This window comes from Eutrema salsugineum, unplaced genomic scaffold, assembly GCF_000478725.1.
Source record: "Eutrema salsugineum unplaced genomic scaffold, Eutsalg1_0 scaffold_10, whole genome shotgun sequence".
NCBI lineage: Eukaryota > Viridiplantae > Streptophyta > Magnoliopsida > Brassicales > Brassicaceae > Eutrema > Eutrema salsugineum.
In genome coordinates, this window is record NW_006256908.1 from 7624727 (window position 1) to 7646270 (window position 21544).

The window sequence follows — 21544 nt, forward strand, 5'->3', positions numbered from 1 at the left end:
GAGTATTACCAAAAGGAACTAGCAAGTGTACACTGTCTGTATCATATGGAATGAAATATTTATTTGGTATTAATAATCCAGCTTGGTGATGGGTAACAATCTTAATTCTTAATTGCTAGTCATGTGTGTGCGTGTGAGTGAACATATTCTTGTATCCATATCCTGCTTACACTTTGAGACTCACACTGCTGCACATGCATGTGGATGTGTGACCAGTGACCCAGTCCAATACTAAAATATAAATCATGCACTAAGGACATTTAGATCCGTGCTTCTAGAGTTGTTAGGATCTAACTCCCATTAATCAAAGCAACTCATTAACTCCATCTCTTTTGTCGTGTTCCCAAACACTAATACTATTTGATACTAAAATTGTGTTTATATTAATAATTACTATATAATGTACATCTGGATCAAAGATATACCGTCGAAAACAAAAATAATTCTATCATCAATATGTAAACACACGAAGAACTAATTAATTCTTCTTTTGATTTTTGTCACAAAGAAGTAATCAATTCTGTCGAAAAAAAGTAATCAATTCTATCGTCCTTGGTAGAATGGTAGGTATAGTATTATTAAATAAGTGATGCGCTTAGATCCATCCATGACTTTTAGTCATAGTCGTTTATTTATGGATGCTACCTAATCATTAATTTAATCCCATTCATTTATCATTTGTTACCTTTTCACATTTGTTCTGTCCATCAATATTTTTTAGTTAACTAATATGAATAACTCTTTTAGTTAACTGTAATATGAATTAGTCTTTGTATACAAACCAAACGAACATTGGTATAATGAAAGCAAATGCTTTGATCAATAAGATTCCTAGGCATCCGTTGATTTCCGGTTGACTTCATATGTTCTAACATACATTAGTTATTCATATTTTCATATTTAATTATCCTATAATGTAAAAAACTTTGAATCTTCAAATACATTTGACCTACTATTGAACTTACACATGCATGTTCTCGAATTTGAATCTCAAATATTTGTATATCATAATATTATTCAAAATCTCAATATTTACGTACTTTAATTAGAGATTATCATTTTATTGTGCATTAGCATGTCACTCACCTACCATTCTCGTTTTCCTTTTTCTTTGGCGTTATAATCCACAAACGTTTATCTCATATATTTGAATCTATTATGCTACAAATGTAGTAGCATTATTTTATCTTACAGAGTATTTATGTTACAAATATATACATTCCAACAAAAAAAACTATATTCGTTCTTTGAATTAAGTAAAACAAAATTCGGTTCCAATGCCATCGATCGCACCAATGCGTTGTTTTCAGATAAAACGTGGCATATACAGTACGGTGTCGGATTAAGACATGATACCGTAATCATATCCTAACTAGATATCGCATTATTACCTGATAGTAATTTTTCTTGTTTTTCGAAAATTTCAAAATATGATATTGATTTATAAGATCTGTAGCAGGTGATTTCGTCAGTTTAGACTTTCTAATAAGATAATTTATATGTAGTCAGAATCCAACTCATTGACTAGGCAATTGGCTGATAATTTATTGACAATAAGAGTATTGATATAAAGCAATTATACATCGAAATATCTTACAGTACATTTTGTTTAATCACACTATAAAACATTACTATAAAAACGAGATCGTAAGATCAAATATTTAATTTGTAATAATTAGACTAGAAATAGCTATAACAGTAGCAAAAAACTGTTTAGCTATAGGAGTGTATAACCAAACCCATCATCCATCCATGATCCTCCCATCACAAAGAGCCCTTCTTGTTGATAGGCCACACTCTTATCATGGTTGTGGATAATGTTCTAGTTATAGTCCATACCTCATTTAATACCAAACACTTCTTAAATGCTAAGATTCCAAAAAACCAATTTATATTTGAGCCCATTGATAATAACTAAATTCCATATAGAAGATTATACACAAGTTTCAGAGTCATACAAGCTACCATGTTGCTTGATATGAGATTAGGCTTTATAATAGTTTTTCAATACAGTTAAGATTGAGTTATAAAATACTACGTTCGACGATTGGAGGTGATTCACACACGCAATTGGACTATAGACAATGTGTACAATTTTTAATTTTTCTTAATTACTAAATACTCACTCTTTGACTTTATCAAAGTTCAAATTTTGTCACACAGATTAAGTTTGAATAAGAGACGTTTCCCTTCCACATACTGATCCTTTCTCTTTCACATACAGATTAAGTTTGAATAAGAGACGTTAACTTTCTCTTCCACATTACAACTTACAAGAGTATATTTGCGAGAGTTTTTTGTTTTTGTAGAAGAAGAAGATCCCTCTTCATGTTGATCCTCTCTCTTATTTTCTTCTTATATTGGTTCGGATTGTCACCATTAAGGTCTAAATATAATACATTTGATTCAGCCATTTCGATCTCCTTCATCTTCAACGCCAAAACGAGGTGACATACTTAACTTTAGTTAGTCATTAATCTTTTGATTTGTCGATTTCAATCCTGTGAAATGGGATAAAATCTTAAACCAGTGAAATCTATATGGCCATCTTGTAAACTAATCACGTCATCAAATTTAGATAACAACAAATACATTTGTTGGGAAATCTCTAGGCCCAAAGTCAGCCCAACTCTTTTTTTCTTTTGGTACACTGGAAATACTAAAAGCTTATAGAAGCTTCTGAACACTGATCTATTTCAGATCAGCAACACGTTAGCACTTAAAAGAAATTTCATCAAGTTAATTATATTTGGGTGTAAACTAGTAAAATGTAGTTACTAGTAAAATAGAATTAATTAGCCTTTGAAAAAAAAGGATTTAAAAAAAAAACTCCTCAAGCCAAAAACCCGATTTACTAACCGGGTAGACCCGGATTGTGAGTAAGGAGATTTGGGTCACACAACTCACAAGCCTCTCCAGTCCTGTTAATTTATTTGCTCGTCCCCTTTTATCGGGAAAAAAAACAATTAGGGTTACGATTTCCGAATTAGCTTCCATGGAAGAGATCACAGCTGGAGTGAACAACATGAACTTGGCCGTTGATGATCAGAAGAAGAACCGGATTCAGGTTTCCAACACCAAGAAGCCATTATTCTTCTACGTTAATCTCGCCAAGGTACACACTTTTACCCCTCGATTGCTATGGAACTCGTCGTTTAAGCTTGAAATTTATGGACTCGACGATCTGTTTTTTGATTGAGGATGTTTATTGTGTGTGAAATACTGGGTTTCTTTTATCCACTCAAAAGGCTCAATTTTTTTTCTGGAAATCGCAAAGGTTTTAGTTTTGATTGGTGTGTTTTGTGATTGATTCAGTTTTGTTTTGGTATTGTTTTAGAGGTATATGCAGCAGTACAATGAAGTCGAATTGTCTGCCCTTGGGATGGGTATGTATGTTCTTAACATTCTTCTTTATAAGCTCTAAGCAATCTTTTGATTCATTAAAGATGCAACTGACTTCATTAAGTTAAAATTGTCAAAAGAAGATGGATTCTCATGCTAATTAAGTTTCAATTCAACATATTGTGCAGCTACTGCAACCGTTGTTACTATCGCTGAAATACTGAAGAACAATGGTTTTGCTGTCGAAAAGAGTAAGTATTTTCTAGTCTTGAATTTAACATATTATACGGATTGGAGATTTCGCCGACTAAGCTTTGTTTTGTTCTTCCTGTATATTAGAGATCATGACTTCAACTGTGGAGATTAAAGATGACTCAAGGGGCCGTCCTGTGCAGAAAGTTAAGGTAGTTTTTTTTCTAGCAAACTTGTTCTGGTATGATTGTCAGTGACCTCTTTCTCGAGTTATTAATTTTGATTTTGTTTTTGTATTTGGTCTGGTAGATTGAAATTACGCTTGTGAAGTCGGAGAAGTTTGATGAACTAATGGCTGCAGCCAATGAAGAAAAAGAAGCTGCAGAAGCTCAGGTGCAGAGCTGAACGTAGCTTTTTTTTTTTTTTTATATATATTTGGTTTCATGGTCTTTCTTCTCTCGTCTTGGTGCTTATATATTTGTTTGATTTTATTAATTTTTGGCTGAATTTGAGATGTTATCTTAGATGGTTTGTTGTACTTGTTACACTTTACAATACTTGATTATAGCAAGATATTATGGGTTCTTGACAAAAAAGAAAAAAGAAGAAAAAAAACAACCAGGCCTTAAATTTTATCAACATCTTTTCATTCTGTTATGTTCATCCTCTTTATTAAAATGCAAGATTACATTAACGAAGGTAAAATCTGTAATGATATGATGCAATTAAGCAGTTAGGTAAAAAGGAAAAAAAGAAATTGATATCTGTCACACGCTATATCTCTAGAATTGGTTGAGATGCTATGAAAGTAATTAACTTTGGAGATTATTTTTGGGTAGACTCAATTTGGGACTTGGAAACATTTACACAAGCCTCTCGTGACTTGTCTTTTTCCTTTTTCTATTCTTCAATTCCATCTTCGTCTCCGTCAACTTCACGGCACAAAAATGTACACAAAACCAAAAGCTTACTCAATCTTTCTTTTTCTCTCTCTCTGATGATGCCTTTGTGATTACTCATTCTCAAACTCAAGTGTCTCCCTTTTCTCGTCTCACTCACACACTCTCTCGGTGCAGAGAAGACCCGTTTACAGACTCCGAAAGCTGTTACCTCCATCTTTCCCGGTTAGTTTCCTGATGTATAATTTCATATTGCGTTCTTAGTCTCCTTTTCTTTTCTTGAAATGTTAAACGGATTCGTCCTTGCATGATATTCAGTTGATTATTTGTTGAATCTCTGGGAATTTCGTAGTACTAAGTTAAGAAATAGTTGTGAAATCTCTCACTCTTGGTTCTTCATTGACAAAGATTCAGGCATGCATTGCACTTATTTCCTATATTGCTTTGAATAAAATCGCAATCTTTAGTCTCTGTCGTTTTCCATCACCGAATTGTCCATAAAAACTCTTTCCAATGATTTGATCAATCACGAGTTCGAAAGATTAGCAGCGCATCTATATTAAAAAACTAAATAAAGTTTCTAGTAAAGTCCATTGACAGGTCTTTTCTTTTTGTAAGTTTCTTTAGATTTGTCGTTGGTTCATGTGTGTCAGTGTGTATAATTAATTAACTAATCATTCAACTAATATTATTTATGTTTGGTTTTCCAGATCTGTTTTAGAAATCTGTGAACATCATTAATTACGTTTTGCAGAGAAACGACATAGGTTGGTGCTGAGTCAACATTGAGCTCATCGATATCTGAAGCTTTTCTAACGGCTTTGGTTGATTCTCGTGCACACTTTGATCAGCTCTATGTCCGAGAGGAAACTTAACTTTGATGCACCTCTTCTTTCGACAAGGCAGATGAAGAAAACAGCAATGTCTGTGCGCAGAAACATGGCAAAGAAGCTTACTGATGATGATGAGTCCAAGACAAGTGAATCTCCTTCCGTTCCTGTTCTTGTCCAAGACACGGACTTAAATCGAGTTCCGGAATCTGCCTCTGTCCCTTTCACATGTCCCGTGGAGAAAGCCATTGATGGAAACCTGACAAGAAGACTACATAGTTCAAAGGGTAAACAGGTTGAAGAAGAAAGTGATGATGATGTATTCTCTGATGCCCTTGATACATTGTCTCTAAAGCATAGCATTAATGGTAATGTTGAAGCAACGAAAACGCCAATGCCATCATCCGAGGATCCTCAGTCTCGGGATTTCATGTTGAATCGTTTCTTACCTGCTGCGAAATCCATGACTGTGGAGCAACAACCTCCATATGCTTTGAAGCGACAAGCAATGCCCGTTATGTATGAACCAATAAGACAAATTAGAGATATATTACCAGCGGAGAATCGTGCAACTCCTAAAAGGTATGAGTATAATACTACTCCATCTTATTATCAGGACATAGATTATGAAGAAAGCGATGAAGATGAAGATGACGATGAAGCTTCTGAGTATCTTTCTAGGAGAGGCTGTGGTATGTCACCACAACTGTGCTTTAAAAACTCACTTGGCATGTTGAGCTCAGTGCATGGTCTTAAAGAGAAACCTTACTCCCTAAGAACCTCAAGCCATGATCAAGTGAAGTCAAGCAAGGTCGCTCAACTGAAATCTCGGTTTCAATCTGTGAAAAAGGTCTATTCTCAAACCCATCCATTTCCTTTTCACTTTAGCAATCATATAGATCTGATCAGACTCTCACTGAATATCAATCAAATCTTGTATGTTTTCAGCTCGCTCTTGATTCTATATATAAGCAAAAGGTGGGAAGTAGAGTTCAATCTCCTATACATCCAAGTGTTGGAAAGAAGTTTAACTTTGGATCTGAACAACTTGAATCAAACTTGACTACTGCAAGTATGCCATCATCTCCTTACAGACAAATTGGCTGTATGTCACCGTATCGCAGTGTAGGAAACTGTTCCCCTCTTCACCCTGGGACTCGTAAGGAAGCGGAGATTATGAGAGCTAACAGGTTGAACAAGCATATCAGAAACAATAGCAAGCCTCAAGACTTGCTCTATCCAAAAAGTACAAGACTTGACTGGTCTACAAGCTCTATCATGGAAAAGACATTATATGTTGACACAGAGAATTGTCCAAAGACCAGCAACGATGAGGGTAACTCGAATGTCAAGATCTTGCCAGAAACCATGGAAATAATTTCAGAGGAACCAGAAATGGCGGGAAAGAAACCGAAAGCCGTTCTCGAGCTTCAGGCTCTAGAAACTTTAAGTATTAGCAGTGGAATCAAGAAGATGAAGGCAGAGGAGTTGGAAAAGAATAACAGTGGCTGTGATCTGTCTCCACTTGCTCTGCCGACACCCAAAAAGCCTTCTGATTCTTGGCTTTTCCGTAATCTGCCTTTAGTAAGCTCGAAGATACCTTCACGGAGATATCTGTTTCATCCCCAAAAAAAGGATCTCGAAGAAAACTCCACAAGTGTGACCAAGTGGGAAACTATAGTCAAGACTTCTTGTATGCAGAGAGATCATATACGCTATTCTGAAGTAAGCTTCTCAAATTTTCCCTTGGAGATTAAGAAACACTATAAGGCGATAATGCTAACCCATCTTTGCATGCAGGAACTGGTTTCTCGTTCATCTTGTCAATCCACAACTTAACAGTTTGAAGCTTCCAAAGATCTGACCCCTGAGATCATCAGGTCGAATTTCGATTCAGCTCAGTTACAAGTTCATAGGCGTAAGAAACTCGCTTTTTCTTTTGTGAGCCTTACAATACTTCACCAGTAACCCCTCAGATTGATTTACATATGTAGCTATACTTTCATATCTGTCAGTTGCCTACCTTGTTAATAAGAAGAACATTTGTTCCCAGTAAATGTTATGTTCATATTTCTATCTAAACACAATTACCTGTTGTTCTTCCAAAGTAACTTTTTCCAGTCAGGTGCTAACTAATAAAGGTTACGAAGGCTAGAATACAGCAAAGTCTTATAGGTAACCTTGTACACATTTCAGTTTAACATATAGTCTCTCTGATGAAGCATAAAGGTGAGTTATATTAGGATGAACAAGACATATTTTTAGGGGAAGGCCGAGAAAGAATTTCCATTAAGCTCGTCTCTTTTTTAGAGATACATGTACAATAATCAACGAAAAACTGGCCTTTAAATTGCCAGCAAAAACCGTCTAACTGCCTTAGGATCTCACTCACTCTTTCCTTTTACCTGTTTTCTTCTCTGATCTTCCTATCACTCCCATTACAACTCTCACTTTCATATATATACATCATCATCGCAGAACAATTAAAATCAAATAAATGGTATAGTAGCAAAGAATGTTAATAGTCGTTCTATGGTAATACACCTTCTCTTGTTATGTCTTCTTCTCTCGACCTTCCTTGTTTTTAACTTGGGTCTCTATTCAACCTCAGGTGGCAAACACATTGCTTCTTCAACTTCATCTGCTTGGTAATGCATCAGTTTCTCCAGCTGTGGTCTAAGTTCCTTGTTGCAAAACTCTTCATACTCTTCTATCTTCCCTCCTTTCTTCTTCACCTCAACCACCACAAGAGATGAAGTCAGCTCAAAGATCTCAACCTTAATAGTCAACGGTCCTTTAGCACCTTCTCTACAACCTTCTAGCCTCACGCTCCAATCCTTCTTCCTCACCGTAAAGTTCGCCACTTTCGCAATCTCTTCCAGCTTCGATATGATCTTTGTCACAGGAGCAGCAGATACAAACCTCGCTCCTTCTCCTCCTTCTTCAAACAAACCCGAAAGATCAAATCCTGAAGAGAACGATATGATGTCAAATGCGTTTAGACTCGCGGGTCTCGTCATTGAATCAACCCTTTTAACATCAAACTCTGCATCTCCCTCTGAAGCAGTCGATGATCGGCCTGATGACAAAGATGATGAATCGTCTTCATCATTGTCATCTTCTCTACATAACTTATCGTTTTCGATATAAAATTTGACATCTTTAAATCCTTTCTTGAACCATCTATGCCTCATGATCTCTGGTATAGTGATTCTTGTATCTGGATTCGTGTCAAGAATCCGGTTCATGAGCCTTGTAAGCTCAGGAGAAAACCATTTAGGACACCGAAACTGGCCTTTGTATATCTTCTTGTACATAACAAGTACGTTCTTATCATCAAAGGGAAGATAACCAGCCATCAACACAAACAAGATCACTCCACAAGACCAAACATCAGCTTTCGCAGCGTCATAACCTTTCCTTGTCAAAACCTCTGGCGCCAAATAAGCAGGCGTCCCACAAAACGTTTGACAGATTCCATCTTGCCTGAGCTGCTCAGAGACGACGCTGAGCCCAAAGTCAGAGACTTTAAGGTTCCCTTCGTCGTCCAAAAGCAAATTCTCAAGCTTGAGATCACGGTGGTAAACACCGCGGCTGTGGCAGAAAGCAACGGAGGAGATTAATTGCTGGAAATATCTTCTGGCGACTCCTTCACGAAGCCGTCCTTTAGCCACCTTATCGTAAAGCTCTCCGCCTCTTACGTACTCCATCACGATGTAAATCTTTGTCTTCGTCGCCATAACCTCGAGAAGGTGAACAATGTAAGGATGGCGGACGCGTCGGAGGATCGAGATTTCCCGTTTTATGTGACCGGCCATTCCACTCTTCACGATCTTTTCTTTATCGATGACTTTGATGGCGACATTCTCGCCGGAGTTTATGTTCCGGGCTAAATAGACTTTAGCAAAGCTTCCGTGGCCAAGAAGCTTTCCTAGCTCGTACTTGTCCATGAGAATAGAGCCTTGTGGAGTCTTCGGACTCCTCGGACTCTCTGGACTTATCTCTTTCTTCGCGTCCTTTGTAACGATTCGACCGAGAAGACCGGCCATAAATTGTAACGGCTTTTGACCGGTTAAAGGCAGAAGTTGCACCGGCGGAGATAGGACTTGAGCCATCGATGGGCTGAGAGGAGCTACCTTTAAAATGTATTTGTTTGCTGATTCCGACACCGGAAACCGGACCAAACGAGAATAAAGTATGGTTGGGGTTGTTTTGTCTCGGTGGTAATGTTGTCTTAACTTGGCCTTTTCGTGTCCCTTTTATAACCGTTTTCGAGTTGAGATTATTCTGTTTTGTTTTTTGGATAAAAGATTAGTTTATTTTTCGATAAGCTGAAAAGTCATCTCTTTTATTGTTTTTAAAATTTAAAATATAGCTAAACTGATGAGGAATTTTATCCAAATCTGTTTTTTCTGCCAGCGAGTGAACACGTTGGCCGGAGTTTCGGATTATTTAGGGGACATGTATTAAACTAATGTCTTTTATCCAATACGTAAGGCCTAAAAGTCAAATTTATTACATATTCTGTTTTCTGAAGGGACAGATAATGGAGTTGACTTATCAACGCCAAATGGGGCTGATGATCGATAAGCAGATCATTTAGTTCGTTACGATGTTGTTATACATCAACTATACATCATACATTGGATTTTTATGATAAGTGAGTATTTGTGGGAACCACGTGTGGCTGAGTCGGTGCTGACTGTAAGTCGTGGATTTCACGTAGCCCACCAAAGCCAAAAGCTACAAAGACTCCAAATAGCGATCATACTTTCCAATCCCGGTTTCCACTTTCTTTTTGAATTTCCAGTTGACTATTTTTGAGTGCATAATTTTATCGTCCAAAACTTTATTCTGAAAATGTGATGAGCTTGGATGGAAAATAATCAATTGGTCAGACATTAATTATAACTGTTGACAATGGTTTCAATGGTATCATCGTAAGATAATAATGGTGATAGGCCATTAATATACTTATAATACATTTGTAGTAGGAGAAAACAGCAGCAGATCAATAAAAATAAAACACACATGTAAAAGAAATTTCCGTCAAACCAATTACCAACACTTTAAATTATTTTTTTACCTTTTCGAATATCAATGCATTTTTAGGAGAATATCTCATGTCATAATCTGTTCTTCTGATTAATAAATCCGGGTGCCGCCTCAACAGAAGACTTGAAATTTCCTGTTAGAAAAAAACTCAATTTATTCAATTAATTGATACATTAGTGCGAACAAATGTATCCATCCTTTTGGCGAAAAAAAAGGTATACAATATTCGTCTTTTTTAATGCATATTTACGACTCTCATACAAAAAAGCTCAACCGCGAAATAGATACAGAACTTATGTTAAAAGCGTAAAATGCAAGCACGATGAAAGCTTTCCTCTTACGTATATTTTTGTTTTAGTATCTTATATTTAAAATGACACATCATTATTTTAAATTGATATGGAGATGACATGTGTCACTTTTATAATTTAAAGTTATAATTTATTTTAAAAAAGTAATAAATTTTAATATCAAGTTTTAAACCACTCAAAGAATATAAACAATTTTTTATTAATTGATTGATACTGATTGATATTTATTATAATTTTATATAATTCTTAATTTTTTTATGATATTACATTTTAAATTAACTTTTATTTTTTTGATAAAATTTTTAAAATTATTTATAATAACATACTAATAATACACATCACAAATAATAATTATATTTGTTTTTATATTTATGATATTGTATTTTAAATTAATTTTTAAGATTTTTTTAATATATATAAAATTTTTATAATAATATACAACATACATAACAAAAAATAATTATATTTCCTTTTATATAAGATTTGAAAATAGTTAAAAAGAAAAATCCGCACGTTATGTGCGGATATTCACCTAGTTAAATATTGTAATATACATAAACTAATGAAAATAATCCTCGTGACAGAAGAACATAAAATCGATGTGAAGACCACGTTAAGATAATACATTTGTTTGGATAATGGTTAATTAACTTTATGTATCAAATTATCTAAAAGAAGTATTCAAAATTCGTAGTTATAGTGAATGTGTAGAAGCCAAAAAATTAAATAAGTGAATGATATCACGACGAAGAGAATGATATCCTTTCCTTTTGCGAGCAAGGTCAATGAGTTGTTTGAGTCATTGCACAAACAGAATGATCTGTATCCTAGTCTGATCAGAGAATGCAATACATTGAGCATTATCCATAACCATAAATAAGTAAATCCCATTTGATATAAAAAAAAAAAACTAAATCCTAAGCCACGCCATTTACATTGCTTTACATGCATTGAACAACCGTATGTAGAAAAATTAGTTCTTGTATCACTTATGACCATACAAGAAAGATAATTATATAGAATCATAGAACTTATTATGATAATTTTGTCTATGAGTCATAATATGAAGAGTATTAAATCACAGTATATAACCTAAATCTCATATGCTATTTGTGGAAACAACAATGCCATTTTTGCGTTCATATAAAAAAAGCCGTGAACCGGGTAGATGTTTTTTTGTATCCGTATGTAGATATCCTACATTTTTCGGGTATCTCCCTTTTACTGATGATTGTACGATTTGAATTCGAGCATCAATCTTCTCTATGTAGGTGTAATTTGTGAATACTGAGAAGGCATGCAGGAAGAATTGGTGAAGAATTTTCCCAAAAAATTAACCCTTTAAAAAAAAAAGAATTGGTTAAGAATAGAATTGATTAGGACCGAAGTTGGTTTTCCTTATGAAACCGGACGATTGCGAATGGTTAAGTTTTTATGGTTCGGTTTTGTAGTTAAGAAAGATTTGGATGAACATCCTGGATTAATCTTTGTGGACGTATTGGATTTAGCGATGACCGATACAATTGCTTAATAAAATTCTTCCTTGGCGAAGAACTAACGAGAACTGAGTCTACGGATCGGATGATTAGGGCTTTGTGAGAGAACCGATGATACATTTCTGGGGAAAATGCCACTGATAACGCTATTTAATTGATACATTTCTTCCTCCTCTACCGAAACACAAGTGCTCGGAGGAGCTGAAAGTAAGCTTTTTTTTTTTTTTTTATGTATCAATTCAAGTCGCTAATCTAGAAGAAGTTAGATTGGTGTTTTCGGCTTTTTAGATCCCTCTGCAAATCGATAGGATTTAGATTGGAAGGTTTTGTAACTTGATTCTTCTGAGTTCTGAAAATTCTTTGAATTTCTGTGTGTTCCCTCATTTTTCTCACACTTTGATCTTTCAGTTTTATTTAATAGTCTTTGCAATTGTAGTGAGCTTTACCTTTTGTGTTTCTCTTTTCTTTTTCTTTGAATTTTACTTCATTGTCTATACTCGGACGTTGTGGAAGACGAACATTGACAAGTTCCTTAGTCTGAATAAGATATGCAAAAGTTTCAATTTTTCAGATTTTTTAGGAGAGCCTAGACTTCTTGTTGCATGCAGTGAGGTTCCAAGATATTTGATGAGATTGGGTCTTACTTCAGTAAAGATGTGTTAATTGACCCTCATGAATATGATCTAATTGACATCTGCACATCACTCTGCATGTTGTTGAGGAGTTCTACATAAGTTAATAATCCTTATTGATTTGTAGATTGCCGAAGCTGAAATGAAGAGTGATAGGGAAATGAAGGAACAAAGATGCCAAAAAAAACAAACAAAAGCTCGACTTTTCCGGGGACAATTCTCAGTCTCACACCATTCACCAGTTCTCAGGTATGCAAAAGATTCTACTTTCATAGAGAGAAAAAAGTACTATTTTTTTTTTCAAAAGTTGACTGATTTGGGGAATACGACCACATTTACAGGACATCCAGGTTTAGGTAGTAATAGGTTTTCCTCTATACCGATATATTCCATGGCTCTCGATGGCAAACTAAACATGAAATCGGAGTGGGAGAAGATATTTTATCAAAGAACAAGCTTGAGTGTGTGCAACGAGATTATGAGATGGATCCTCGCATAATTAAGTTTTTTTTCGTTTCTGTGGTTTTTGCCTTAATCAAGTATAGGGTGACATGAATCTGGTCTAATGCAGCTGTTCAAAAAGATGTCATTGCTGATTCTGGATACACAGCTTTCTCGTAAGACCCATTTTCTTCGTCTCATTTGTAAATAAAGAAACATGGACCACTTGAGAGTATAAATGACAAGTCCTTATGTCAAAGCTGGTTCTTTGGGGTTTACTCATATTTGTACTGTTAAGCAAACATTTCTCTATTCCCTTTTTGAACATATTTCTCATTGGCAAATGTACTTGAATAAATCAACCATGTGATATCTTGAATCACACAGGCAACAATGGAGAAAATAAGATCAGGAGTCAGGACATGAGCAAGACAATTCCTTTTGCCCACAGTCATAAAACGGCACCGTTTGGTTCTTGTAGCAGTCAACAGATGTTAGAGACAAACCAGACAAGTTCTTGTTATATATGGTATGTGTTTTGTTAGCAAAAGCATTTTGAGTTTTGTACTGTTTCTGTTTTTTTTTATGTCCATAATCTAAATGACCAAATTTGGTCCTTCTCGCCTTCTCGGGACGCACGTGAGTGTCTCAGTCAGATACACTTTTTACATCTGGACTGTCTTGGACCCATCTCCTGGCTCCATGTTGTTATTCAGAACCCAAGATAATTTTTGTTTATGAATAATAAGTTCAAAGTGAAAAATAAAGAAATTAAAGTAAAAGAGATGTTGTTAAGTGGTTGGTTCATTTTTCTTTTTCGAAAACACTTCACTTTCATTATTTCATACAATCATAACGTTTCTTTTACCTTTCTACTTCGGTTTTCTTTCCTCATGGACAAGGTCAAGTCTTCTTAATCGATCATCAACTATACTATTATTATCTTAACTTATTTTTTATTTTTGGCTTCTGTATACTATGCTAATTATAACTTACTAGGAACAGGAAAAAAAAGGAAGGTAAATGTATATTAATGAAGTTATCACATTTAGTTGTAAATGAAAATCTTATGATAACACTTTTTCAGGTATTATTTAAACGAATTAAGGACTTGAAAGTGGACAGAAAAGGAATGGGGAACATTAAATACAAAGTTACCACTACTCTACTACTCCCTCCGTTTTTTATTAGTTGTCGTTTTAGAGAATTTTGTTTGTTTTAAATTAGTTGTCGTTTTCAGTTTTCAATGCAACATTTATTAGTTTTTTATTTTTTAAGATTATTTTTACTATGCAATTTGTTTTATTATTGATTGAATTGTATTTAAATAGATAATTAATGATGTTTTTATATTGAAAAGCTAATACAATTAATATTTTTTTAATCTGTGTGCATAACCTTAAAACGACAATTAAATAAATCCGAAGGGAGTATAGATTATTAGATAACTGTGGTTCCTTAATGAGTATTTAACTAACTAGCATTTGGTTTAATTCAAGACTAGTTAATTCAAGACACTTGTACGAAGTGAAGAGAGATTCAGTGCAGAAACGTAATTAATGCATTAAAAGACTCTGTGACTCTCTGATGTGTAAAGTTGAAAAGAAAACATAATTTACCAACCCAACAGTGTAACGGTAGTATTCTGTTTTGGCAGTTCCTTAAGGGGCATTTCTGGTAAACAAAATTTCAACGGTTGTTTATTTTTTCAACCCCTCACTATTCATATAAAATCCTTAGCCATCACCATTTCCACCACTACCAAAAAGCTCTCTTCTAACTCAGCTGCAACTTCGAAAAAAGCTTGCTTTTTCGTTTTGCCTTGTCTCATTTTTTCTCTTTCACACACCTTTTTCTCACTTTTCATTTTTATTTATATAAGATACCATTCCTTGAGTCATTCAGATCCTTTTCTCCCTTCTGATTTTCCTGATTCTTAGCTGATTCATGAGCTCCTTATGTTACTGAACACAGCCAAGTAATCTGAAAAGAAGACGATTGTAAGAAATAAAATAAATTTTTTTTAAATAAATTCTTACTCTAAAATCATGGATCCTGTAAAGCCAGAGGAGATAAGCCACCCACCAATGGATCAGCTTCAGGGTTTAGAGTACTGCATTGACTCAAACCCTCCATGGGGTACGATCCTCCAAACCATTTGATTGATTGGCTCTGCTCTTTTAGGCAAAAACTTGTCTGAGTTTCGATTAGATGGTGATGATGATGTTATTGCAGGAGAAGCCATAGCTTTAGGATTCGAGCATTATATACTGGCCTTAGGAACTGCAGTGATGATCCCTTCGTTTCTTGTTCCTATGATGGGTGGAGATGATGTGAGCATTATTTACTTACATTCTTCCATTGTTTCTTAATCCGACGAATCTCTGTCTGTGTTTCTGATTGAGATTGATGTGTCAAAAATCTGATTAGGGTGATAAAGTGAGAGTTGTTCAGACACTGCTCTTCATTCAAGGTGTTAACACTTTTCTTCAAACATTATTTGGGACCCGTCTCCCAACTGTGATCGGAGGCTCTTATGCGTTCATGGTTCCGATCATTTCAATCATCCACGACTCTTCTTTGACCCGTATCGAAGATCCACACTTGGTATGTTTATTCTTCTCTTGGTATAGTGTTTGCTGCTTCTGTCTGAAGGTCTTAACTCTGATGTTTGAATCTGAAATTTGAGTAGAGGTTTCTAAGTACAATGAGAGCTGTACAAGGCGCGATCATCGTTGCATCTAGCGTTCAAATCATCCTCGGTTTTAGCCAGATGTGGGCAATCTGTTCAAGGTATGTATACATCTATGCACATATCACTGCTTGTTATCATGTAAAGGTGTAGACTTTAATGATACCTCATGTGACCCTTTTTCAGATTCTTTAGTCCTGTTGGTATGGTTCCTGTGATCGCATTAACGGGTTTTGGACTCTTCAACAGAGGATTCCCAGTGGTACATAACTGCGGATTCTCTCTTTAAAGATTCGAAAAATCATCTCTTTTGGTTCTTATTTTATAGTGTTTTTGTTTGTAGGTGGGTAATTGTGTTGAGATAGGAATCCCAATGCTTATCCTCTTTGTCATCTTCTCTCAGGTTATTACTTATGTCACATAAGTCTCTCTGATTCCGATACAATCTAGCTATGTTTATTTAACTGATATTGTTATTTCATATGTTTATGTGCAGTATCTGAAGAACTTTCAGTTCAGGCAATTCCCAGTGGTGGAGAGATTTGCTATGATTATAGCGATGATCGTGGTGTGGGCTTACGCGCATCTATTGACAGCGAGTGGGGCTTACAAACACCGACCGCATCAGACGCAAGTAAACTGCAGAACCGATATGTCTAATCTCATTTCTTCTGCTCCTTGGTTAGTCTCTCAAATCCTAATAGTTCCTAAGAATATTCAAGAGTTGATCATAGTGTTTAATAAGCTTCCCCCTGACTTTCTTTAGGATCAAGATTCCTTATCCACTTCAATGGGGAGCACCTAGCTTCGATGCTGGTCATGCTTTCGCTATGATGGCCTCTGTTTTAGTCTCACTCATTGAGGTAATGTCCCTCGGAATCTTGATTAGTTATGCTTCTAGAATCAAGATTAGTTCTAGTCTAAAGAAGAATCTTCTTGATGTGAGAATGTCCTAAAAGAGTTATCTTTTGAATGTGACAGTCAACTGGAGCTTTCAAAGCTGCTGCAAGACTGGCGAGCGCCACTCCACCTCCACCTCATGTTCTTAGCCGTGGAATTGGCTGGCAAGGCATTGGGATCCTCTTAAATGGTTTATTTGGAACGCTAAGTGGTTCAAGTGTCTCTGTGTAAGCAGAAAAACTGTGAATGATTTCTCAGACTATAGTCTTCAATTTCTTGGACCAATTTTGTCTCATGGATTTTTTCACTCTTACAAATGTTGCAGAGAGAATGTTGGATTACTTGGAAGCACCCGAGTTGGAAGCCGAAGAGTTATTCAAATCTCAGCAGGATTTATGATATTCTTCTCAATGCTAGGTCAAATTCCACATCTCCGTAAACCAGTTTAAGCTTCTTTGAAATGTTTTTTTTCTCATAAAAATTCTTGTTTTTCTGTTTGCAGGCAAATTCGGGGCCTTGTTCGCTTCAATACCTTTCACGATATTTGCAGCAGTGTACTGCGTCTTGTTCGGTCTTGTTGGTCAGTAGTAAAGATATATATAGAGTTTGTGGCTAAGGATCACTAAAAACTTGATCTAACACAAGCTTTCTTTGTGTTACAGCTTCTGTTGGGCTATCTTTCCTGCAATTCACAAACATGAACTCCCTGAGAAACCTCTTCATCACGGGTGTGTCTCTCTTCTTAGGATTATCGATTCCTGAATACTTCAGAGACTTCAGCGTGAAGGCATTGCACGGTCCTGCTCACACCAATGCTGGTTGGTTCAATGATTTCTTGAACACAATCTTCTTGTCTTCACCGATGGTGGCGCTGATGATCGCAGTGTTCTTGGACAATACTTTAGATTATAAAGACAGCGCGAAAGACAGAGGCTTGCCTTGGTGGGCTAAGTTCAGAACTTTCAAAGGAGATAGCAGAAATGAAGAATTCTACACTCTTCCTTTTAACCTCAACCGTTTCTTCCCTCCTTCATAAGTTTTGTTTTTTTTTTGGACTCAGATTTTGTGTTTTGTGTGTGACTTAATCATCACCCAATATTTATTATTTTATCAATTTGAATCATTCTTTTTAATCTAATGAAAGATCTCAACATAAAAGATCATATTTTTTGGATCATTTCAATATCACTTCCTACGCAAACCTTAGCTGTTTAGGTTGGGTGGGTGGCAACTGGTAATATGTCATTTACATTTTAGAGCTTGTTGCCAAAAATGGGTTTCTAATCGACACCATTTATTGCTTATTCATGTTTGCTTCTTTCATTTTTTGCCTTTTCTAGTTCGTTTAGGAGCTTTTAGTATTTACTTTTTAGATTAGTCTATAATGGAGCTGGAGCCGAACAAAAAAAAAAGGTTAGTCTATAATGGTTTTACTGGTTTAGTAGGTTTACTTTAATCGGCCAACAATATCATTCTCTTTTCATGATAACCACCAATAATTTAAATTTGAATTTACATCTTGAGTTTTTCTTACAACATACATTGATTTTAAGATTATACTTATCTTATTTTCTTTTATTAATTTCTATTAAATAGATTAAATGTGATTCATAATCTATTTTTATTAAAGTAATTAATGTGTTAAATTTGTCCTCATATTCAAATAGTTTTCCTCTATAGTTGTATAAATATTTAAGCTTTTTTATTAACAAAAAATATTTGAGCTTATTATCTTCTTATTTATCTGCTTTTTGAAATGCAAACATTTGTCAATATCATATCAATGGTCTGTTTATAAAAAATATATATATTAAAAAAGGTAATTAAGGACCAATTAATTATTGACTTTTTTCTTATACATTCTAATCTCCTAAAATTAATTTCTTTTAGCATAATATACTTGTTAGGTGATAGTTGATACCAATTTTTTTTATTTTTATTTTGGGAGTTAATACTTGATTCTTCTAACTTAAATTGTGAATTTTATATAATTTTGGTTTGAATAGAGTTGATAATAGTACTTCTCATCTTCACCAAACTTTCTTCTGTTAGCTCCTCCTTCCACAAAAGAAAGGAACTTTCATTAACTCCAACAAATATCTACGCAGATATTTGTTTTACTGCCTAAAATCGAGCTGAGAGTTTTATAGAAGAAAGACAAATTGAAACGGAAAGTAAATGAAAAGGGAATTGCAACCGAAGAACAGTTTAGGACATTTCCCGCAAGGGATTTATTGCGATTTCTGATTATTTTCTCCAATTAATGAAAGATCGGAGACATAAAGCTGCAAAAAGACACCTTCTTGAGACTTGTTGCTCTCAGATTCTTTGACGCTGCTTCACTTGGGTCACAAAGTTCGTTGCTTTTCTCTAACTTGTGTCATTCAAGTGGATCTGGATTCTGGTTAAGGTTTGATCTTTGTCCTCTAGTAATTGATTTATTTGTTAAGGGTTTCGAATTGCAATCATTGAAAAGAAAGAATTTTTTGGTGAAACAAAAAAAAAACATTTGTTGGAGCTATTACAGGGTTTTCAGTTTTGGGAATGTTGTTTTCTGTTCACTCTTTGTCTAATACAGTCATACTGAATCTCGGACTTTGTAGGAACTTGGAGATTCTCCAACTAAAACCCTCCTCGTTTGTTTGGTAATAGATATATGAATTAGATGGACCCGAAAAGTTGTTCGAAATCAACCAATGTTTGTGAAAGTTCGAGTGGATCTGTGCTTGAGGCTGTGATTGTCGTTGATGTTAAGGGTGAAACCAATGGCTCTGTCTCAAATCATGTGTTGATAAAAGAACAAAATGAGAATAAACCACAACAAGGAAAAGAAGATGACTCAAGAGTGGGCAAATATGGTGTTAGATGCAGTAACAGTTCAACTAATGCTGTTCACGAGGAAGTTGTGGGTACTGTTACTGCGGTAAGCTGCAACGAGGCAGGGAGTGATGCTTCAACAAAAGCAAAGACCAAGGAGTTTCACACGGTCGATTTAAGTGGTGGAGGAGAGAGTGATCTTGGGCAAAGAATCTGCAGGATTTGTCATTTTGGTTCTGATCAGTCACCAGATAGAGTTTCTGGTAAGTCAGTAAGTCCAGACTTGGTTGAGATTGGTTGCAAATGCAAGAACGAGCTTGGCCTTGCGCATTCTCATTGCGCTGAAGCTTGGTTCAAGCTAAGAGGAAACAGGTAATCCATTCAATTCCTCGAGTGTTATTAGCTTAGCAATGGTATATAGATTCTTCATGACTAATCTCTACAAGATTCATCATGAAGAATTTGAGCATTAAGTGAAATCTATACAGATGATAAATCTCGGTGTAAACTTGTGTTGTGGTTCTTGGCAGTGTATGTGAAATTTGCGGTTGCACAGCAAAGAATGTTACAGTAAGGTTAACGGAGGAGGAGTGGAGCGAAGTAAGGGAAACTACATTGGATGAGAGGAGACGTGGAAGTGGACAATCTTGCTGCATCTTCATGGTTTTTCTGCTTACTGTCATTCTCCTTCATTGGTTTTTCAAAAAGATTAGCAGCTACTACAGAAACACTTCTAATTTGTGAGTTTGTAAGTAATATCTGTTGATAATTCTGTCATCCGTTTCTGCCTCTAGACGATAAGGGAAAAAAAGAAGAAGATATAATACAAATTATTCGATTTAATAAAAAAAAGAATACAAATTCTTAGTTCAAAGTTTAGTACATGGAATTTAGTACATTTACAGTTTAGTGTTTATTACATGGAAAGATTAGTCAGTGTTTATTGTTTAATCTCTGGAATCTGACTTATTAAAGCATCATGATTTCTCGTATAATCATTAATCAAAAAGGGCAATTTCGTCCATCTCGTTTATTAGAATCTTGGACTAACGTTTACATATGATGAGAAAATTTAATTATAGGCCCAGATATACCCGCTTTGATATGTTGGAGTCCAACAGTTGGACTGACGTTTTATATAATAATCTTCGATCATAAAGAAATAATTATTCTTTTTTTTTTTTGCCAAAAAAATAAATAATTATTCCAGGCATAAAAATGGTGAGGGTAAGAGATTGAAAGTAGTGAAAACAAAAGAAAATTAGTATAAGATAGCAGTACAAAATAATAATACTAATGTTTTTGGTATCGATAAATTTAATTGTATATGTGATCGGTAACAAAAGAAACGGTACATTTCTTACCAATGTGATAAAAATTAACCAATCAACACTTTTATCTTTCTGGACACATATAAACATTTTTTTGTTCGTTATGCAGTTTTTTTTTTAAATTAAAAAAAATTATGATTGGAAATCTATGAGTAAAGGAACTATAACACGTATTTGACATGTGCTTTAACTAAAAAAAAGGAAACGTTAAAGTAATGCCTTGTTTTGATAGACACTCACCAGCTTACATACCTCGCATGGTAATGGTAGTTTATGATCCACAAAACCTGAAAACAAAGATAACAATTAACAAACATAAAATGCCTAGAGATAATGGAAATATATACAATTGGTTTGCATGCATGGGTTGAACTGCGGGGCAAATATCCTTTGGCAGAGAAGCACTTGGCTTGCATCTCAAGCTATCCCAATACCATCTGCCATAGGAGTATTCGCCCAGTAATCCAGCCATACATTGATGATAAATCTCTCTTTCTTCACAAACATACAATATACTATATTTAATATTATTCTTTATGTTTCACACCATTGCGTCTTGTCTTGAGTTATTGTAAATTGGACTTGCAAAGTATATATATAGTTGAT

General features: G+C 35.0%; 5 protein-coding genes and 1 long non-coding RNA gene across 7 annotated transcripts; 5 read left to right on the forward strand and 1 right to left on the reverse strand.

Moving 5' to 3' along the window:
• Positions 1–2916: 2916 nt before the first annotated feature.
• Positions 2917–4152, forward strand: LOC18026989 (uncharacterized protein At2g34160). The gene is made up of 5 exons (XM_006410495.2): positions 2917–3115; positions 3338–3386; positions 3531–3593; positions 3682–3746; positions 3844–4152. Exons 1-5 carry the CDS (start codon positions 2996–2998, stop codon positions 3937–3939), a joined length of 393 nt encoding a protein of 130 aa, XP_006410558.1. The 5' UTR covers positions 2917–2995; the 3' UTR covers positions 3940–4152.
• Positions 4153–4528: 376 nt separating this feature from the next.
• Positions 4529–7310, forward strand: LOC18026990. The gene is made up of 4 exons (XM_006410496.2): positions 4529–4658; positions 5188–6113; positions 6212–6988; positions 7064–7310. The coding sequence occupies exons 2-4, from the start codon at positions 5289–5291 to the stop codon at positions 7100–7102; spliced, it is 1641 nt and encodes a 546-aa protein (XP_006410559.1). The 5' UTR covers positions 4529–4658; positions 5188–5288; the 3' UTR covers positions 7103–7310.
• Positions 7311–7689: 379 nt separating this feature from the next.
• On the reverse strand, positions 7690–9378 carry LOC18026991 (CBL-interacting serine/threonine-protein kinase 13). The gene has a single exon (XM_006410497.2). The coding sequence runs from the start codon at positions 9376–9378 to the stop codon at positions 7861–7863; it is 1518 nt and encodes a 505-aa protein (XP_006410560.1). The 3' UTR covers positions 7690–7860.
• A 2733-nt stretch (positions 9379–12111) lies between these two features.
• Positions 12112–13900, forward strand: LOC112081481. Its single transcript, XR_002896546.1, has 4 exons — positions 12112–12332; positions 12885–13006; positions 13099–13374; positions 13586–13900. It is a non-coding gene; the product is annotated as an uncharacterized LOC112081481 (long non-coding RNA).
• Positions 13901–14968: 1068 nt separating this feature from the next.
• On the forward strand, positions 14969–17899 carry LOC18026992 (nucleobase-ascorbate transporter 2). Its single transcript, XM_006410498.2, has 12 exons — positions 14969–15337; positions 15434–15531; positions 15629–15805; positions 15891–15991; positions 16077–16152; positions 16234–16293; positions 16387–16571; positions 16657–16753; positions 16872–17017; positions 17116–17207; positions 17293–17370; positions 17453–17899. The coding sequence occupies exons 1-12, from the start codon at positions 15247–15249 to the stop codon at positions 17824–17826; spliced, it is 1575 nt and encodes a 524-aa protein (XP_006410561.1). The 5' UTR covers positions 14969–15246; the 3' UTR covers positions 17827–17899.
• Positions 17900–18831: 932 nt separating this feature from the next.
• LOC18026993 (E3 ubiquitin-protein ligase MARCH8) lies at positions 18832–20493 on the forward strand. Of its 2 annotated transcripts, none has more exons than XM_006410499.2 (3): positions 18832–19200; positions 19394–19979; positions 20138–20493. In XM_006410499.2, the coding sequence occupies exons 2-3, from the start codon at positions 19456–19458 to the stop codon at positions 20349–20351; spliced, it is 738 nt and encodes a 245-aa protein (XP_006410562.1). In that variant the 5' UTR covers positions 18832–19200; positions 19394–19455; the 3' UTR covers positions 20352–20493. The 2 variants fall into 2 exon arrangements, with proteins under 2 accessions (XP_006410562.1, XP_024003905.1); XM_024148137.1 differs by having other exon boundaries at positions 19443–19979.
• The last annotated feature ends 1051 nt before the right edge of the window (positions 20494–21544 follow it).

Bases quoted from the DNA above. Each gene is read 5' to 3' on its own strand.
- LOC18026989 (XM_006410495.2), top strand. From the start codon at position 2,996: ATGGAAGAGATCACAGCTGGAGTGAACAACATGAACTTGGCCGTTGAT. The intron at 3,116-3,337 runs GTACACACTTTT...GTATTGTTTTAG, and splicing joins TCTACGTTAATCTCGCCAAG to AGGTATATGCAGCAGTACAA. The intron at 3,387-3,530 runs GTATGTATGTTC...CATATTGTGCAG, and splicing joins ATTGTCTGCCCTTGGGATGG to CTACTGCAACCGTTGTTACT.
- LOC18026990 (XM_006410496.2), top strand. From the start codon at position 5,289: ATGTCCGAGAGGAAACTTAACTTTGATGCACCTCTTCTTTCGACAAGG. The intron at 6,114-6,211 runs GTCTATTCTCAA...GTATGTTTTCAG, and splicing joins GGTTTCAATCTGTGAAAAAG to CTCGCTCTTGATTCTATATA. The intron at 6,989-7,063 runs GTAAGCTTCTCA...CTTTGCATGCAG, and splicing joins ATCATATACGCTATTCTGAA to GAACTGGTTTCTCGTTCATC.
- LOC18026991 (XM_006410497.2), bottom strand. From the start codon at position 9,378: ATGGCTCAAGTCCTATCTCCGCCGGTGCAACTTCTGCCTTTAACCGGT.
- LOC18026992 (XM_006410498.2), top strand. From the start codon at position 15,247: ATGGATCCTGTAAAGCCAGAGGAGATAAGCCACCCACCAATGGATCAG. The intron at 15,338-15,433 runs GTACGATCCTCC...ATGTTATTGCAG, and splicing joins TGACTCAAACCCTCCATGGG to GAGAAGCCATAGCTTTAGGA. The intron at 16,572-16,656 runs GTTAGTCTCTCA...GACTTTCTTTAG, and splicing joins CTCATTTCTTCTGCTCCTTG to GATCAAGATTCCTTATCCAC.
- LOC18026993 (XM_006410499.2), top strand. From the start codon at position 19,456: ATGGACCCGAAAAGTTGTTCGAAATCAACCAATGTTTGTGAAAGTTCG. The intron at 19,980-20,137 runs GTAATCCATTCA...GGTTCTTGGCAG, and splicing joins TTCAAGCTAAGAGGAAACAG to TGTATGTGAAATTTGCGGTT.